Below are 18,852 nucleotides of genomic sequence, written 5' to 3'. Positions count from 1 at the left end.
GGCTTGGCTCGGCTGGCCCAGCGGAAAGAGCCCGGGCTCGGGAGTGGGAGATCACGGGTTCGAACCCGGCTCTGCCGCTTGTCAGCGGTGTGACTGTGGGCCGGTCACTTCTCTGTGCCTCCGTTCCCTCATCTGTCAAATGGGGTTGAAGACCGTGAGCCTCACGGGGGACAACCCAAAGACCCTGTATCTCCCCCAGCGCTTAGATCGGCACATAGTAAGCGCCTAACAAATACCGACATTATTATTAGAACCCAGGTCCTTGACTCCCAGGCCTGTGGGGGGTGAGGGGAGGGGAGGCCTGGGGGGGACCGGCACGAGGGAGGGAAGGGGAGGAGGAGGAGGAGGAGGAGGAGGGAGGAGGAAAAAGAGGAGGAGGAGGGAGGAGGAGGAAGGAAGGAGGGGGGAGGAGAAGGAGGAGGGAGGAGGAGGAGGAGGGAGGAGAAGGAGGAGGGAGGAGAAGGAGGAGGGAGGAGGAGGAGGGAGAAGGAAAAGGAGGAGAAGGAGAGGGAGGAGGAGGAGGAGGAGAGGGAGGAGGAGGAGGGAGGAGGAGAAAGAGGAGGGAGGAGGAGAAAGGAAGGAGAGGGAGGAGGAGAGGGAGGAGAAGGAGGAGGGAGGAGGAGGAGAGGGAGGAGGAGGAGGGAGGAGGAAAAGGAGGAGGAGAGGGAGGAGGAGGAAGGAGAAGGGAGGAGGAGGAGGGAGGAGGAGAAGGTGGAGGAGGAGGGAGGAGGAGAAGGTGGAGGAGGAGGGAGGAGATGCAGCGAGCAAAGGGTTAGTGGCGGGGCGGAGCGGTGCATGCTGGGAGGTTGGGCAGCCCGGTCTTCCCGGGTGGGGGGGGGGGGAGGGGCCCCTCCTCTTCCCTCCTCCTCCTCCCTCCTCCTCCTCCTCCTCCTCCTCCTCCTCCTCCTCCTCCTCCTCCTCCTCCTCCTCCTCTTCTTCCTCCTCCTCTTCTTCCTCCTCCTCTCCTCGCCGCCGGTAAGTCCCGGGGACCGAGTCCGGGGTTGTCCGGAGGGATCCCGGGGGAGGGTCCAGGCCTCCCCCCCCCCCCCGCCGCCCCCTAATCGCCCCCTCCTCATGCCGCGGACCCCCCACCCCATGCGCCCTCTGGCACCCCCATGGTGCCCTCTGCCACGTGACTGGGCAAGGCACTTCACTTGTCTGGGCCTCAGTGACCTCATCTGGAAAACGGGGATGAAGACTGGGCGTCCCACGGGGGACAATCGGATCACCTTGTATCCCCCAGCGCTCAGAATAGTGCTTGGCACCTAGTAAGCGCTTAACAAATACCACCCGTAAATTAAATTAATACCCCCATGGTGCCCTCCCTCCGCCCCTCCGGCCCCCTCGGGCTCCCGTGGCCTCATAATTGTTGGTATTAAGCGCTTCCTATGTGCAGAGCACTGTTCTAAGCGCCGGGGGAGATCCAGGGTCATCAGGTTGACCCGGGGGGCTCACAGTTAATCTCCCGTTTTCCAGACGAGGTCACTGAGGCCCAGGGAAGTGAAGTGACTTGCCCACGGTCACCCAGCTGCCAAGTGGCACGGCCGGGATTCGAATCCATAACCTCTGACTCCCAAGCCTGGGCTCTTTCCACCGAGCCAAGGCTGCTTCTCATCCATCCGTTCGTCCAGTCGTATTTATCGAGCACTTACTGTGTGCAGAGCACTGGACTACACGCTTGGAAAGTACGGGTCGGGAAGAGGTAGAGACCATCCCTGCCCAACGGCGGGCTCCCAATCTGGAAGGGGGAGACAGACAAGAAAACAAAATAGCCAATAATAATAATAATCTTGGTATTTGTTAAGCGCTTACTCTGTGCAGAGCACTGTTCTAAGCGCTGGGGTAAACACAGGGGAATCAGGTTGTCCCACGTGGGGCTCACAGTCGTAATCCCTATTTTACAGATGAGGGAACTGAGGCACAGAGAAGTGAAGTGACTTGCCCACAGTCACACAGCTGACAAGTGGCAGATCAGGATTCGAACCCATGACCTCTGACTCCAAAGCCCGGGCTCTTTCCACTGAGCCACGCTGCTTCTCCATAGATAGAGATAGAGACCATCCCTACCCAACGGCGGGCTCCCAATCTGGAAGGGGGAGACAGACAAGATGACAAAATATCAAAAGGAACCGGCCATCAGTAGAAATGTAGAATTAAATAATATTATTATTATTATAGATTCTTAATATTCTATATTCTTAATATAGGTTCTAATCCCGGCTCTGCCACTTATCTGCTGTGGGACCTTGGGCAAATCACTTAACTTCTCTGTGCCTCAGTTACCTCATCAGGAAAATGGGGATTAGAACTGTGAGCCCCAGGTGGGGTAACCTTGTATCTACCCAGCCCTTAGAACAGGGCTCGGCACATAGTAAGCGCTTAACAAATACCAACATTATTATTATTATTATAATTAGATGCAGAAGTGGTTTGGGACGGAGCAAAGGGAGCCAGTCGAGGTGACGCAGAAGAGGGGGAGCTGAGGAAAAGGGGCGGCTTAGTCTGGGAGCTCCATGCCCTCCGCACCCCCTCATCATCATCATTATTATTATTATTATTATTAATAGGAATCGATCATATTTATTGAGCGCTTACTAGGTGCAAAGCACTGCACTAAGCACTTGGGAGAGGACAATAGAACATCACATCCCCTGCCCACAACGCGCCCGCAGTCTAGAGCGGGAGACGGACCCTAACAGAAATGAGTAAACGCGTAAATCAGTAAAATTACTTAAATCAATAAATTACGTAAATCGGTAAATTACAGATATGCACATGAAGGGAGAGAGGGTGAATGAAGGAGCAAGTATGAGCGGTGCAGAAGGGAGCGGGAGGGGAGCAGGGTTCAATCAGGGAAGCCTTCCTGGAGGAGAGCAATTATCTGTGGGATATGAGGAGGGAGGGCAAGAGGTCGGTGGCCAGATAGACGAAATGATGTTATTGGTTAAGCGCTTACGAGGTGTCAAGCGCTGTTCTAAACGCTGGGGGAGATACAAGGCCATCAGGTTGTCCCAGGTGGGGCTCACGGTCTTAATCCCCATTTTACAGAGGAGGTAACCGAGGCCCAGAGAAGTGAAGGGACTCGCCCAAAGTGGCGGAGCCGGGATTAGAACCCATGACCTCTGGCTCCCAAGCCCGGGCTCTTTCCACTGAGCCACGCCGAAATGGAAAGGGATGGACAGCGAGGAGGTTAGCGGCACCAGAGGAACGAAGCGCGCGGGCCGGGTTGGAGGAGGAGGAGTAGCCAGGTGAGGAAGTAGGAGAGGGCGAGGAATTTAAGGAGGAGTTTCGGTTTGATGCGGACGGGCGACCGCTGGAGGTTCTTGAGCGGGGAAACGCGGACCGAACGTTTTTGAAGGAAAACGATCGAGGCAGCAGAGCCAAGTATGGAGCCGAGTGGAAGGAGGCAGGGAGGTCGGCAAGGAGGCCGAGAGGATAATCAAGGCGGGATAAGGGCCGGCAGGAATGCGGGAGCCATCCCGGGCTCCAGCCGATGCCCTCTGCCCGCCGCGGGCCCTCCCCACAGATGCCGCCCCCCACCCTCCCGTGCTCCCGCCGGTGCTCCCACCCGCTCCTCTGTCCGTCCGTCCGTCCCAGGGCCGCGCTGGAGCCGATCGGGGACGTGCACCGGGGCCTGTCCCCTCCGGAGGCCCTCCCGGCCCGGCTGGCCCTGCTCTCGGGTCACTACCTCTACTATCACTACGGCTGCGACGGCCAAGACGACCGGGGCTGGGGCTGCGGCTACCGGACCCTGCAGACGCTGTGCTCGTGGCCCCGCGGCCGGGCCGAGGCCGTCCCGGGGCTGGGCGACGTCCAGGCCGCGCTGGTGGCCCTGGGGGACAAGCCGCCCGCCTTCCGCGGCTCCCGGGGCTGGATCGGCTGCGTGGAGGCCGCCCTGTGCCTCGCCCACTTCGGGGGGCCGCGGGCCCGGCTGCGCCACGTCCCGCGGGGCGGGGGGCTGCGGCCCGAGCTGGACGCCCTCTGCGCCCACTTCGAGGGGGGCGGCGGCCCGGTCATGGTCGGGGGCGACGCCGACGCGGGGGCCAAGGCCCTGCTGGGGGTCTGCCTCGGGGCCGGGCCGGCGCCCGCCGCCCATGTGCTGGTCCTGGACCCCCACTGTTGGGGGGACCCGGGCGGCCGGGCCGGGGCGCAGGCGGCCGGCTGGGTCCGCTGGCGCCACGTGGGAGACGCCTTCGACCCCGCCTCCTTCTACAACCTCTGCCTGACCAGCTGGCCCCCCGAGTCCGGCCCGCCTGAGGGGGAGGAGCCCCCGAGTCCACCCCGCCTGAGGAGGGAAGCCCCGGACCCCGGCCCACCTGAGGAGGAGACCCCCGGGACCCAGCCAGCCTGAGGGGAGCCCCCGACCCCGCGGGGAGACACCGAGCGGGGGCCCCCAGCTCGGGCTCTCTAATTAGACCCTCCCTGGGCCTACAGACAATAAAGGGTGACCGACAGGCCGTTGGGACGCCTTCCCTGCAGACCTGCCAGCACGACTCGGGTGTAGTTCATCTCGGGGGTCACCAGGTTCGCCTCCCCCCCAAAATACACACACAAGACACAGCCCTGGAAACCCTCCTTTTATTAACAGCGAGGCTGGGCGGGGGCGAGTGAGCTCATCGTACAAAAGGGGTTCTCTCTCTCGGAGATCGTGGGGATCCGCTGGGGGGTCTGCTGGGGAGCGGGGGCGGGACGGGCACGGAGGGGAGGGGAAGGAGGTTTCTGGCCTCAGAAGAAGTCCACATCCTCGGGCGCGTCCAGGTCCCGGTATTCCACGATGGCCCGAGGGTCTCCGCGTACCATCCTGGGGGAGGCGGGAGGAGAAGCGCGTCAGGCCCGGGGGGGTGGCCTCGGGGACGGGGAGGGAAGGGGGCAGAAGCCGGTGGGGGGCGGGGGGAAGGGGTGGGGTTGGGGGGGGGTCTCACCTGTTGCGGGGTTTCCCGGGGTAGCCGCCACCCCCGCCCTGGCCCCGGAAGGTGTCGTAGTTGCCGCGGCCGGCGCCGTAGGGGGCGTGGGGGTAGGGGGGGCCTCCTGTGGGGACGGTCGGGCGGACGGCCGCAGCTGGGGATGGGGGGGCGAGACACGGGGGTGCCCGAGGTCAGGCTCTGGCCAGCCGGACCCTTCCCTTCCCCCGCCCCCACCCCCGCCGCCTTCCGAGACCCCACCCCCTTACCTCCGTAGCCCAGGATGGGCGGGCGCGGCTGGCCGTAGGGCATGAGGCCCTGGGGCGCCTGGTGGGGGTACGGGAGTCCCGGCGTCAGGCCTGGGGGGAGTACAGCACAGAGCCCGGGGACGTGAATGACTGCGGGCGGGGGTCAGAGCTCACGGGACCCCTCGCGCGCCGCCCCCCCCCCCCCCGCCGCCCCTCCCCCGGCCGCGGGCCCCCTCTTACTCTGAGCGGGTCCGGGCGGCTGGATGGGCTTGATCTCGGGCAGGGCCGGCCGCTTGGCGTCCGTGAGGAAGTTGTTGAAGAAGGCCACCTCCTTCTTCACCTCCTCGATCTTCTCCGCGTGCTTGTTGAAGATGTGCTTGCGCACGAACTCGGGACCCTGGGGGAGGTCAGGAGGAGGGGGTCAGGGCCGGAAGCCGGAGCGCCAAGGCCGGCTCCCACCCCTCCGCCCGCCCCCGGCCCGCTGGCACCTTGAACTTCTTGCCGCTGAGGGGGCACAGCCACTTGTCCTTGCCGAGCTCCTGGGTGTTGGAGGTGACGAACTTCTCCACCTCCTGCTCGGGGTCCTTGCGGCCCATCTTCTGGGCCTCGTCCTCCGACAGCGACTCCCGCACGCTCAGCAGGGGCGTCAGCTTCTCCTCGAACGTCTTCTGCCACTCCAGCACTGGGCGGGGGGAGGCGGGTGGGTGTGAGACGGCGACCGCGGCGGGGGGGAGTCGCCGGGCAGCTTTCGGGGGGAGGGGGTCCCGACCGGGGCTCGGACACTGTCCCCCTTGAGCCGGTGAGGCTATTAGAACTGGGGGGGGGGGGGGTTGGTTATCTGTCAAGCACCGACTGACTCCGTGACAAGCACGGTGTTCAACACTGAAGTGGATACAAGCTGGCCGGGTTGGACACGGTCCCCGTCCCCCGTGGGGCTCACAGTCTTCATCCCCATTATACGGAAGAGGTCACTGAGGCCCAGAGAAGTCAAGTGACTTGGCCAAGCTCCCACGCCAGACAGGTGGAGGGGCTGGAATCAAAACTGGAAGCCTGTCAGCTCGTTGTGGGCGGGGAATTGTGTGGGTTTACTGTTCTGTTGTACTCTCCCAAGTGCTTAGAAGGGTGCTCTGCTCACCCGGTAAGCGTTCAACAGAAACCAACCGAGGCAGATCCTTCCGCGCCCCCCCACCCCCGGGCTCCGTCCCCCCGGGGGGCGGGGAGGGGTGCCGACCTTCGCCGTGGCTGATGCGGTTGGGGGGCACGGGCCCCCGCACGTGGACGATGCCGCAGCGGTTGGGCATCTCGTCCTCGTTGGGGTACTCGCACGTGTTGTAGTAGTCGAGGGAGTGCACGATGCGCAGGTAGAGCAGCAGCTTGTCCAGCACCTGCGGGCGGGGCCGGCCGCGGTGAGACCCCCGGCCCCCCCCCCCCGCCTCCCCCCCGAGCATCCCCCGGCCCCCGGTCCCCACCTTGACCAGCTTCTCGTCCCGTTCGACGCTCATCTCGGCCGGGTTCCCCTCCTTGGGGGGCTCGTCCGGGGGCCCCCCGCCGCTGCTCCCCAGCAGCTCCTCCTCCTCGGCGCTCACCTCCTCGATCAGGTAGTCGGTGATGTTCTTCAGGATGGGGTTCTGGGAGGGCAGGCTCTGCGGGGCGGAGGGCGGCCGTCAGGGGACGGGGCGCGGCCCGATGCGGGGGCGGGAGGGGGCGTCCGGATGACCACTGACCGTGGGGGGTTGGGGGGCGGCCCCGGGCTGGGGTCCCCAGAGCTGGGTGCGGTCGTCGAGCGTGTGCACCAGCTTGGCGGCCAGCTTGATGTCGTTGCGCACGATCTGCTTGTGCTGCGTGATGCCGTTGACGTTGCGCACGCGCCGCGTCAGGTCGCGGTTCACCCCCGGGCTCAGCTCGCAGTCGCGCAGCTGGGGAGGGGCAGACCGGGAGGGTCGGAGGGCGCGGGCGGGACGGAGCGGGGGCGGAGGGGATGCAGGATGGAGCCGGTCAGAGGGGGTGGCGAGGCGCGGACGGAGGGGGTCGGGGGGCAGGACCGGCACCCACCCGGATGTTCTGCAGGTTCCAACAGATCTCCTTGATGTTGACGCTGCGGTCGAAAGTCACCCAGCCGCGGCGGAAGAACCTGGGAGGAGCCGGGGGGGGGAGGCCCTGAATCCCGGCCCCCCAGCCCACCCTCAGCCCGTCCGCCCGCCCCCGCCCCCCGGGGTCCCGCCCCAGCCCCGGCTCCCACCCCGGGGCCTCACCTCCTCTCCGGCTGTGGCTCCGACAGGGCCACGCGCATGAAGCCAGGATACCTCTTACACAGCTGGGGAAGGGAGGGGACGGTCACCGTCACGGGTGGGGCCGGGCGGTGGACTCCCCCAGGTTGAGGGGTTCGGGATGCAGGGATGGGGGGTCCCCCTCCACCACCAGTTTCCTCTCTTTCCAATCGTGTTGTCGCGGGTCCGGTTCCTCCCCACCCACGCCCCCGTTAGAGCGGGCAGGGAACGTGCCGCCCTTCGGCCCCTTCTGCCCCCTCCGGGGAGGGTCCGGGGGTCCCCGGGCCGGGCTCCTCTCCCCCCTCCCGGGCCGGCCCCTCACTCACGGAGATGATCTCGGCACGGGAGATGTTGGGCGCGATGTTGCGCATGAAGAGGGAGCAGGTCTTGTGCAGGGGCCTCGGCGGGCACTGGGGACCCTCCGGCCCCGGGGCCTCCTGCCCCTTGTCCTGCTCCTTCTCCTGCTCCTCCTCCTTCGTTCTCTCCTTCTCCTTCGGGGCCTCCTCTGCGGGGGCGGGAGGGAAGGGGAGACATTGGGATCCCGGGGGGTCTTGTGGCTAGAGCCCAGGTCTGGGAGTTAGGAGGACCGGGGTTCTAATCCCGGCTCCGCCACCTGTCTGCTTCGCTCCTCTGAGCCTCAGTTCCCTCATCTGTAAAATGGGGATTGAGACGGTGAGCCCCACGTGGGACGGGGACTCCGTCCAACTCAATTTGCTTGTATCCACCCCGGCGTTCACTACGGCACTCAGCACGTACTAAGTGCTCAGTACTATCATGATTCAATCTCTGGGCCTCAGTTCCCTCATCTGTAAAATGGGAGTGAAGACTGTGAGCCCCCTGTGGGGCAGGGATCGTCTCCAACCTGCTCAGATGGTATTCACGCCAGCACTCAGAACAGTGCCTGACACAGAGTAAGCACTTAATAAATATCATCGTTATTAATATTAACATTATCTTAAGCTCGTTCCTACTCCAGTGCTCAGTCCAGCGCCTGGCATGTGGTACGCGCTTAACTAATACCCCCCAAAAAAGGGGAGCGGAGGGGGTGCGGGGAGTCACAGGGTCACCCACCGGCCTCCTCCTTCTCCTCCTCGGCCCGGCCGCTCTCCGACTCGGACTCGGATTCGGACACGCTGCCCTCGTCGAAGCTGTCGTCTCCGCTCCGCTTCCGGTTCCGCTTTTTGCTGCTCTGCTGGGGCAGACGGGCCAGGGTTTGGGGTAGCCGCCCTTCCCCCAGCCCCCCAACGGGTCCCCACTCTTCCCCCCGCCCGGCCCCCGCCCCCTCACCTTCTTGGCCTCCTTCTCGGGCTCCTCTTTCTTCTCTTCCTTCTCCCCGTCCGCCTCGGACTTCTTGGCCTTGTCCTCGGTCGGGGGGTCACCGTCGGTCTGGGGGCGGGGGGAGTCAGGCGGGCCCGGCCCCCCACAGCCCGCCCCTGCCCGCCCCACAGCCTGGGGGCTGGGGGGGGTCCCCCGCCCGCGGGGCCAACGGCCGCACCTGCTTGGCGTCGTCCTTCTTGTCGTCCTTGTCGGCGGCCTTGCGGTCGGCGTCGGGCGGGCCTCGCCCCGGGCCCTCCTCCTTCTTCCCGGCCTGCTCCTCCTCCTCCTCCTGCTCCAGGATGCGCAGGTCGTGCTCCGTGCCGCCCTCCATCTTAATCACCGCTGCCACGGGGCGGGAAGGAGGGAACGGGTCACCGACCGGGGATCCCCTCCCGACCGGCCCCCGCTCTCCCCCGCTCTCGGCCCGGCCCCCCTACCGGCGTCGAGCATCTTGACGATGGCGTCGGCCTTGTCGATGTCCAGCAGCAGGGTGTCGAACCAGCCGCCGTCCATGAGGGCCAGGAAGACGCGCAGGCGGTTCTGCAGGGCCCCCCGGGCCTCCTGGCGGCGCTTCCCCACCTCGTCCGGATGGTATTTGGACCGGAACCTGCGCCGGGCAGGGGCGGGGGGGGGAAGGGGCGGGGGGAAATCAGTCAGTGGAGGCTGAGCCCTGGGGGAGGGGGAGGCCCCCCGCGGGCCCCCGCCTCCTGCCCGTTCCAGAAAAGGAGGGAGGGGAGACCGGCGAGGCCCCGGAGAGCGGGGGCGGGAGGAGCCCGGGACCCTCGGCTCAGGAGGCCCCAGACCCGCGCGGGCAGTGGGCGGGGAAGGGTCCCTTAGAGATTACAGGCGGGAGCCCCCCGCCCCACCCCCGCCTTCCTCCCCCCTCCAGGGAAAGGGGGAGGGCGGGGAGGGAGGTGTGGCGACGGGCCGGGGGCACGAGATGCAGCCCCTGTGACACCTCAGCCCGCAGGGGAAGGAGGAGGAGGAGGCGGGCAGGAGGAAGGCCCACACCAGGCCCTGGGGCAGCCAAGAGGGAGCGGGATGACCAGAAGGGCAAAGAGACACAGATCCAAACAAACCCGGGCAGGAGGAGCCGAGAGACAGACCAACGCGGATGAGAGGAAGCCAGCGTGAACCGACATAGGGCGGGAGAGACAGAACCGGAGAGGGGCAGAGAGACGGAGCCAGAGAGAGGCAGAGATGGAGAGAGGCGGAGACAGAGCCGGAGAGGGGCAGAGAGACGGAGCCAGAGAGAGGCAGAGATGGAGAGAGACGGGCAGAGCCGGAGACAGAAAGGGGGAGGCAGAGAGAGAAGGACAGAAGGCGCCGGGCGCGCGAAGGGAGGGGAGGAAGGACGGGGAAGAGGAGGAGAAGCCGCGGCCGCCGCCTCCGGGGTCTTTACCTTGGCCGCTCGAGTCAAACCGAGCTCGAGTTCTAACTAGCCGAGCCCCCGGGGGCCCGTTGTGTGTCTGGCCGGCGGCAGGTCCCGGCCCCCCGACGCCCCCCGCCCCCCCCGGTCCGGCGGGAGGCGGTGGGGGGGGCGGCCCTGGCTGACTGTCTGCCTGACCAATCACGTTCAGCTAGGCCGCTGCATTGTGCACAGCGGAGCCCTGCCTCTCTGGCTCGGCGCCCGGGGGCTGGTGGGGGGCTGGGTGTGGTGGGGGGGAGCGGGGTTTGCTCCCAGCTCCGGCACACGTCCCGACTCTGGCTCTTTTCAAGGACGAGGAGGAGGAGGAGGAGCAGGAGGAGCAGGAGGAGGGGGGGAGGGGGGGAAAAGATGGTTGATTAAAATCAAAACATCCACAAACGGAAAAAAGAAAAAAAAAAAAAAAAGAAAAACTAGAGAGAGACTGAGACGGTCCAAAAAAAATCAAAAAGAAAAAAGCAAAAAAGAAAGAAAAAAACCAAAAACTGTATGGACGAGAGGCCTCGGCTCTTGCTGTCTCGGCCGCGAGGCGGTCCCGGCGGCGGTGGCGGCGGCCCCCCTGTGCGGGCGGGGGGAGGACGCGGCCCGGCCCCCGGGGGCTTCTCGGCGCCGCTCCGGAGCGGGGTGGGGGGGAAGAATCGGGACCCCCGGGGGAGTCTCCGCCGGCCACGCCCGAGCCCCCCTCCCCGCCCCCTCCCCTACCCCCCTCACCCAGGGGGGCACCGGGGACGGGGTGGGGACGGGGGGCCGGCCGGAAGGGCACTCACCATTCCTCGTCCTTGTGGGCCAGGAAGAAGTCCTGCATCTGCTGGCGGCGGAAGTCCAGCTTGTAGTCGTTGTAGCGCTTGACGGCCTCGGTCTCGTCCACCGAGTCGTCCAGCGACAGCAGGAACTCCTTGAAGCTCTTCATGACGGGCGGCGGCACGCCCAGGTCCAGCTCCGCGATGCTGCCCAGCCTGGGCGGGGGGCGGCCGGGCGGGGGTCTCGGTCGGAGGGGGTAGAGGCCGAGGTCGCCAGCCTCACCCACCCCCACCTCTCCTCCATCCACCCGGTAGCCCCCCCGGGCCGCCCCCTCGGTCCTCACGTCCAGCCCGGGTGCACCCCATTCCCCTCGTGTTCCCCGGCCCGGGACCCCCAGATCCGCCATTTCCCGAAGAACACGGCTTGGGGGTCCCGGCCCCACTCCCCCAACCTAATGAGCGGCCCCCTGGTCCTCCCCCGGCTCCTCCCCACCTTCCTCTGTGACGCCCTCCCTCCTCACCCCACCCCCTCAGGCGCTTACCTGGCTTGGATGGGCAGCACGTGGTGCTGCATGATGTGGACGTCCGGATGGCCCCAGGGCTGGGGGGGGCCGTAGGTGGGACCCCCGCCGCCCCCGGCGTAGGGCATCTCGTAGCCACTGTGGTAGGGGTCGGAGCTGTGTTCGTCCCTGTGAGGCGGGGAGGAGGGAGGCCCCGTCGGGGCAGTGAGGGGACGGAAAGGAAAAGAAAGGGGAGAAGAGGAGAGGGGGCCCTCCAAAACATCGCCCACCCACCGGCAGATAGCTCTTCCGCTCCGGAAGGGCGGGGGGTGGTCTGTCGAGGGCCGAGAGTGGCAGAAAGAGGATCAGGGGACCATGGGGGTGAAAAGGGGCTGCACAGGGGGAAGGGCGGGGGGAGAGGGGTCAGAAGGGAAAGTCCAGGAGGGGGCAGGGGGATGACGTCCTCACCAGTCTCGCCTCAGGCGCTTCTGCGGGGGGCTGAGCTCGTGTCGGGGCGGGGAGAAGCGCTCGCGGCGGTTCCGGTCGTAATCACGGTATTCCCCCCGGCTGCGCCGTTCCCGGCCGCGGTCCCACTCCCTGGGGACGGACAGGGCCGCGGGGGCGGCCGCGCTGAGTCGGCACGGCCGGGCCCCTCCCGCCCCCACGTCGCCCGTCTCCTCGTCGGCCCCTCCTCAGGGCCACGGGCAAGGCAGGTGGGAATAACAGAAAGAGCCCGGGTCTCAGCTTCGGGATGCCTGGGCTCTAGTCTCAGTCCTACCCCTGGCCCGAATCCCTCCTCTAGGCCTCAGTTTCCTCTTCTGCAAAATGGGGCGATTGAAGCCCGCCTCTCCCTACTTCACAGGAATGCTGTGAGGACAGAGAGGCCCGGCACTCTGGACAGAGAGCCAGGCCCTACAAATTCCGGATATCATCTGGGAAGGATTGAAAATCAACAGACCGTGTTCGGCTCCTGTTTTCCTGTGGGTCGAATCCAAGCCAGGGAAGGCTGGTTTAGGGGCCGGGAGCTAGGCTGCCCCCCTCCCCATTTCCCGCCTCTCCCTCTTCTCTAGACTCTAAGATCCCCGAGGCCAGGGATCCTGTCCATCAGCCCTCCCTCAAGCACTCACTTCGGTGCTTTACACCCGCTAGGTGCTCAATAAATACCACCGACTGGAAGAGCACAGGCCTGGTTGTTGGAGACCGTGGCTTCTAAACCCAGCTTTGCCATTTGTCTGCGCTGTAACCTTAAGCAAAGTCACTCAACGTTCTATGCCTCAGTTTCCTCATCTGCAAAATGGGTATTAAGCCCGTTTCCCCTCCCCTCGGAGTCTCACTGAGATAGGAGCTCCTTGTGATGTGATTATCTTACAATAAATAATAATAATTACAGTATTTACTAAGTGCTTACTATAGAACAGTGCTCTGCACATAGTAAGCGCTTAACAAATACCAACATTATTATTATTATTAGGTGCCAAACACCGTTCTAAGCCCTGAGGTAGATTCAAGTTTAGTATGTCGGACACAGACCAACCTGTTCCTGCCCTGGTGCTTAGTAGCGTGTGTCTGTTGTTATAGTGGACTCCCCCAAGCGCTTAGTACAGTGCTTTCCACATACTAAGCACTCAAAAAATACAACTGAACGAATGAATTATAGTATCTAGCACACAGTAAGCGCTGGCCCTTTACAACTTGTAATGAACACACTGAACCTGGCTGGTGGGGGAGTGGGGAGCCTGGCTCCTGTCTGTCTTTCTTTTAATGGTATTTGTTACGCACTTACTATGTGCCAATCACTGTCCTAAGCACGTAAAGCTCATCAGGTTGGACCCAATCCACATCCCACATGGGGCCTCCAATCTTCAACCCCACTTTTTTATTCTTTTTTTTTTTTTTTTTACAGACAAGGTAACTGAGGCCTAAAGCAGCGAAGTCACAGAGCGGACAAATGGTGGAGGTGGGATTAATAATAAAAACAATGTTGGTATTTATCAAGTGCTTACTATGTGCAGAGCGCAGTTCTAAGCGCTGGGGTATACAGGGTAATTAGGTTGTTCCACATGAGGCTCAGAGTCTTAATCCCCATTTTACAGATGAGGTAACTGAGGCACAGAGAAGTGAAGTGACTTGCCCACAGTCACACAGCTGCCAAGTGGCAGCACCGGGATTCGAACCCATGACCTCTGACTCCCAAGCCCGGACTCTTTCCACTGAGCCATGCTGCTTCTCTAATTAGATTAGATTCTAATTAGATTTGAACCCAAGTCCTTCTGATTCTCAGCTCTATCCACCAAGCCACGCCTCTTCCCTACTGTCAGGTGTTAGACGCTTCCTTGGTATCCAACAATGTGCTACGCCGCTGCAGTAAGTAAAAGTTAGTCAGGTCGAGCCCTACAAAGGGCTCATTCTGATCGTGTGGTCCTCCCCTCCGATGCCTGCAGGCCCCCGGCCTCTCCGGCCCATCTGGGGGCAGGGGGCATCAGGGTGCAGGGGCACACGCACCGGTCATTCCAGTCGTCCCCGCGCCGCCGCTCATCCCGCTCCCGGGACCGGTCGTAGTCGCTGCGCTCCCGGCGGAACTTGTCGCGACGCCGGCGGTCGTACTCGTCGTCGCTGTCGCCCATGGCTGGAGGAGCCCAGACCGGCCTGGAGGAGCCTGGATGGGTGGAAGCAAGTGAGTTTCGGGGTCAAGGCGGGCGGTCCCTGCCTCTCTGCCCCTCCATCCCCGGGGAGCTGCCAGCCGCTCCCTCCAGGGCCCCTTGGCACCCCCAATTCCACCCCCCTGGATGGGGCAGGGAAGATTTCCCCTCTGCACCCTAATTCTGCCCCCCCAGGATGGGGCAAGGAGGATTTCCCCTCTGCACCCCCAATGCCAGCTGTGTGACTTTGGGCAAGTCACTTAACTTCTCGGTGCCTCAGTTACCTCATCTGTAAAATGGGGGTTAAAAAAACTGGGAGCCCCACGTGGGACAGCCTGATTACCTTGTATCCCCCAGCGCTTGGAACAGTGCTTTGCACATAGTAAGCGCTTAACAAATACCACCATTCATTTATTCTGCCCCCCTGGATGGGGCAGGGAGGATTTCCTGGTGCCCACCTAAAGGCCCTTCTGCGCCCCCAGTTCTGTTGCCCTCTGGATGGGGCAGGGAGGGTTTCCCTTTGCACCCCCACTTCTGTCCCCCCACGAGGGGCAGTGAGGGCTTCCAGCTGCCCACCTCGGGGTCCCTCTGCACCCCCTGGATGGGGCAGGGAGGATTTCCAGTTGCCCACCTCAGGGTCCCTCTGCACCCAACCTCTGCCCCCCGTTGGATGGGGGAGGGAGGACTTGCGGTTGCCCCCTCAGGGCCCTTTTGCACCCCCACTTCCGTCCCCCCCCAAGGGGCAGTGAGGGCTTCCGGTTTCCCACCTCAGGGTCCCTCTGCACCCCCAGTTCTGCCCCCCCCGGAATGGGGCAGGGGGCACTTCCGGTTGCCCACCTCAGGCCCCTCACCCCGATGAGGCAAGGAGGACTTCCGGTTGCCCGCCTCAGGGCCCCTCGCGCCCCCCCCGGAAGTGGCAGGGAGGACTTCCGGTTGCCCACCCGAAGGCCCCCCCCGGCTGGGGCAGGGAGGGCTTCCGCCCGCTTTCCCTCCCCTCACCGCTCGCACAGCCGGCGCGGACCCCGCCGCCGCCGCCGCCCCCTCCCCGCCTCCCTCACCTCAGCGGGCCCGGCGCCACGCTCCGCTTCGCTCCGAGCCCCGCCGCGAGGAGCCTCACCCGCCGGACTCGCGCCCGCCGCCCGCGCGCCCAGGCGGCCGCTCCTGCGCCTGCGCCACTCCCAGCGCGCGCATGCGCCGCGGCCGCGGGAGGCCGGCCCTCCACTCACAAAGGGGGGAAGCGAGCGGGGGCGGGGGGAGAGAGCGCCGGAAGCGGAAGGGGCTACTCTAGCCAAGCCCCCTCCGCGTCTCTGTGGTTTCGGAGGCCCAGCCCCCTGCCTAACGTGGAGCTGGCGGGGCGGAGCTCGAACCCTGTGCTAAAGAGCCCGGCAACCCGCACTTCCCCTCCTACCTGCTCGGGGGAAGGACTGTATAATGGTGCACGTTGTTTAGGGCAGGGAACCTAGCTGCCAGTTCTGTTGCAGCATACGCTCCCAAGCGCTCAGTACAGTGCTCTGCACCTCGTAAGTCTTCCAGACTTATTATTGAGCAGGGATTGTCTCTATCTGTTGCAACATACTCTCCCAAGCGCTCAGTACAGTTGCTCTGCACCTCATAAGTCTTCCAGACTTATTATTGAGCAGGGGTTGTCTCTATCTGTTGCAACATACTCTCCCAAGCGCTCAGTACAGTTGCTCTGCACCTCATAAGTCTTCCAGACTTATTATTGAGCAGGGATTGTCTCTATCTGTTGCAACATACTCTCCCAAGCGCTCAGTACAGTTGCTCTGCACCTCATAAGTCTTCCAGACTTATTATTGAGCAGGGATTGTCTCTATCTGTTGCAACATACTCTCCCAAGCGCTCAGTACAGTGCTCTGCACCTCATAAGTCTTCCAGACTTATTATTGAGCAGGGATTCTCTATCTGTTGCAGCATCCACTCCCAAGCACTTAGTACAGTGCTCTGCACCTCATAAGTCTTCCAGACTTATTGAGCAGGGATTGTCTGTTGCAGCATCCTCTCCCAAGCGCTTAGTACAGTGCTCTGCACCTCATAAGTCTTCCAGACTTATTATTGAGCAGGGATTGTCTCTATCTGTTGCAGCATCCTCTCCCAAGCGCTTAGTACAGTGCTCTGCATCTCATAAGTCTTCCAGACTTATTATTGAGCAGGGATTGTCTCTATCCGTTGCAGCATACTCTCCAAAGTGCTTAGTACAGTGCTCTGCACCTCATAAGTTTTCCAGACTTATTATTGAGCAGGGATTGTCTCTGTTGCAACATACTCTCCCAAGTGCTTAGTACAGTGCTCTGCACCTCATAAGTGTTCCAGACATTATTGAGCAGGGATTGTCTCTTTCTGTTGTCCAATTGTCCTTTCCAAGCGCTTAGTATGGTGCTCTGCACACAATAAGTGCTCAATAAATACAAAGTGCTTAATAAATACCATTGATTAATTCTGCCCGTGCTATGGGGCCGGCACTGTTCTAAGCGTTGCGGTACACCCCCTTAATCTATTGCTAGATTGTACTCTTCCAAGCGCAGTGCCATGTTACCCCCCCCCAACTCCTCAATAATAATGGTGGTATTTGTTAAGCGCTTACTATGTGCAAAGCACTGTTCTAAGTGCTGGGGGATACAAGGTGATCAGGGCTGTCCTACGTGGGACTCACAGTTTGCACCCCCATTTTCCAGATGAGGTAACTGAGGCCCAGAGAAGTGACTTGCCCAAAGTGGTAGATTAGAACCCATGACCTCTGACTCGCAAGCCCGGGCTCTTTCCACTGAGCCGCGCTGCTTCTCTCAAGCAACTCCAGTAGTCGCCCACCCCACCTCCACATCAAACAGAAACTCCTCACCGTCGGCTTTAAAGCCCTCGATCCCCTCGCCCCCTCCTACCTCACACCTCACACCTCGTTGCTCTCGTACCACCATAATAATGGTGGTATTTGTTAAGCGCTTACTATGTGCAAAGCACTGTTCTAAGTGCTGGGGGATACAAGGTGATCAGGGCTGTCCTACGTGGGACTCACAGTTTGCACCCCCATTTTCCAGATGAGGTAACTGAGGCCCAGAGAAGTGACTTGCCCCAAGTGGTAGATTAGAACCCATGACCTCTGACTCGCAAGCCCGGGCTCTTTCCACTGAGCCACGCTGCTTCTCTCAAGAAACTCCAGGAGTCGCCCACCCCACCTCCACATCAAACAGAAACTCCTCACCGTCGGCTTTAAAGCCCTCGATCCCCTCGCCCCCTCCTACCTCACACCTCGTTGCTCTCGTACTCCAACCCAGCCCGCACATTTCGTTCCTCTAACCCTAACCTTGTCACTGCCCTCCATCTCTTGTATCTCACCACCAACCCCTCGCCCACATCCTGCCTCTCGCCTGGAACACCCTCCCTCCTCGTATCAGAAAATTGCTCTCCCCAACTTCAAAACCTTATTGAAAGCATATCTCCTCCACCTATCACGGGGAAAATATGCCAATTATATCCCACAAGAGTAGCAGCCTAGTGGCTAGAGCACAGGTTCCTCCTCGTGTCTGCCGTGTGACCTGGAGCGAGTCACTTCACTTCTCTCTGCCTGTTTCCTCATCTGTAAATTAAGGATTAAGACTGTGAGCATTTGGGGGGACAGGAACTGTATCCAACCTGATTAGCTTCTCTCTACCCCAGCACTCAGAGTGGCTGGCACATAGTAAGTGTTTAATAAATAGCATAAAGAGCCAACAAAATAAAACCCAGCCCTCGGTAATTGTTCTAAAAGTCTACGCTCCGGGCAGGCAGGGGTTGTCTTAAGGAGCACTGTGCTCTTCCAAGCACTCCCTAACACACATTACTCACACTCTCCTTAACCTTGTGTATATTTCGGCTCAACTCATTTATCCCTAGAGGTGTCACTGTGTGTCTTCCGTGTGCCTCCATTTTGGGAAGTTCTCTGGAGGTGTCAGTAGATCTACTATGTGCCCTCCATTTTGGGAAGTGTGAACTCCACACACACTTATCTCTTGAGGTGTCAATATATTAACGCCTCTTCTCTCACCTTGGTTATTCCACATTTTCCAAGCACCCAGCGTGGGTTGTTTTAGCTCACTCTGTGGACGGAGGGGGCCTTGAGAGGGACCAAGTTCTCTTACAACAGTGGCATTTGTTAAAAGCGTTTAACTGTGTGCCAAACTCTGGGGGAGATACAAGAAAGGCTAAACACGGCAGCAGTAGCAGCAGCCACTTCTAAAACTGCTCCTCTTCAGAGGATTTGGGTGGGGGGGACTTACCTCGGTGGGTCACAATGTCCCAGACATTACTATAAATACATAAATGACTGTACTAAGCGCTTGGGAGAGCACAATAGAACATTAAAACAGATGTATTCATTTATATGTCTGTCTCCCCCTTTAGACTGTAAACTTATCATGGGCAAGGAGCGTGACTACCCATTCTTTTGTACTCTTCCAAGCGCTTAGTCCAGGGCTTTGCACTCAGTAAGCGCTCGATAAATACCACTGATTGATTGATCACAAGTTAATCAGGTCACACAGAGAACCCACAGTCTAAGGGGGAGAACAGGTATTTAACCCCCATTTTACAAATGAGATCAGAGGCCCCGAGAAGTGAACTGACTTATCCAAGGTCATCCTGTAGGCAAGTGGCAGAGCTGGGATTAATAACAATTGTAGTGTAATAATGATAATGATCGCAATAATGATAATTGTGGTGTTTGTTAAGCTGTGTGCCAGGCACTGTACTAAGCACTGGGTAGATACAAGAGCACTGGGTCCCACGTGGGGCTCCCAGTCTAAGGAGGAGGGAGAACAACC

The 18,852-nt window shown here is 61.6% G+C and overlaps 2 protein-coding genes across 6 annotated transcripts; one reads left to right on the top strand and one right to left on the bottom strand.

Annotated features, from left to right (window-relative positions):
* The first annotated feature begins 3,419 nt into the window (after positions 1-3,419).
* UFSP1 (UFM1 specific peptidase 1 (inactive)) lies at positions 3,420-4,493 on the top strand. The gene has a single exon (XM_029055107.2). The coding sequence runs from the start codon at positions 3,494-3,496 to the stop codon at positions 4,349-4,351; it is 858 nt and encodes a 285-aa protein (XP_028910940.1). The 5' UTR covers positions 3,420-3,493; the 3' UTR covers positions 4,352-4,493.
* Positions 4,494-4,562: 69 nt separating this feature from the next.
* Positions 4,563-15,175, bottom strand: SRRT (serrate, RNA effector molecule). Of its 5 annotated transcripts, none has more exons than XM_029055098.2 (20): positions 15,097-15,175; positions 13,902-14,055; positions 11,868-11,996; positions 11,442-11,588; positions 10,927-11,115; positions 9,171-9,340; positions 8,912-9,075; positions 8,704-8,802; positions 8,488-8,608; positions 7,743-7,921; positions 7,402-7,463; positions 7,202-7,280; positions 6,874-7,065; positions 6,619-6,792; positions 6,381-6,534; positions 5,638-5,831; positions 5,390-5,546; positions 5,171-5,272; positions 4,923-5,058; positions 4,627-4,801 (listed from the first exon to the last, which is right to left on the bottom strand). In XM_029055098.2, exons 2-20 carry the CDS (start codon positions 14,021-14,023, stop codon positions 4,726-4,728), a joined length of 2,646 nt encoding a protein of 881 aa, XP_028910931.1. In that variant the 5' UTR covers positions 14,024-14,055; positions 15,097-15,175; the 3' UTR covers positions 4,627-4,725. The 5 variants fall into 5 exon arrangements, with proteins under 5 accessions (XP_028910935.1, XP_028910931.1, XP_039766748.1 ...); XM_039910814.1 differs by having other exon boundaries at positions 5,171-5,260; XM_029055100.2 differs by having other exon boundaries at positions 8,488-8,605.
* Positions 15,176-18,852: the final 3,677 nt, after the last annotated feature.

Source organism: Ornithorhynchus anatinus, chromosome X5, assembly GCF_004115215.2.
Source record: "Ornithorhynchus anatinus isolate Pmale09 chromosome X5, mOrnAna1.pri.v4, whole genome shotgun sequence".
NCBI classification, from domain to species: domain Eukaryota; kingdom Metazoa; phylum Chordata; class Mammalia; order Monotremata; family Ornithorhynchidae; genus Ornithorhynchus; species Ornithorhynchus anatinus.
The sequence above is the reverse complement of the archived record's forward strand: the minus strand, read 5'-3'. Positions and strand labels throughout refer to the sequence as shown.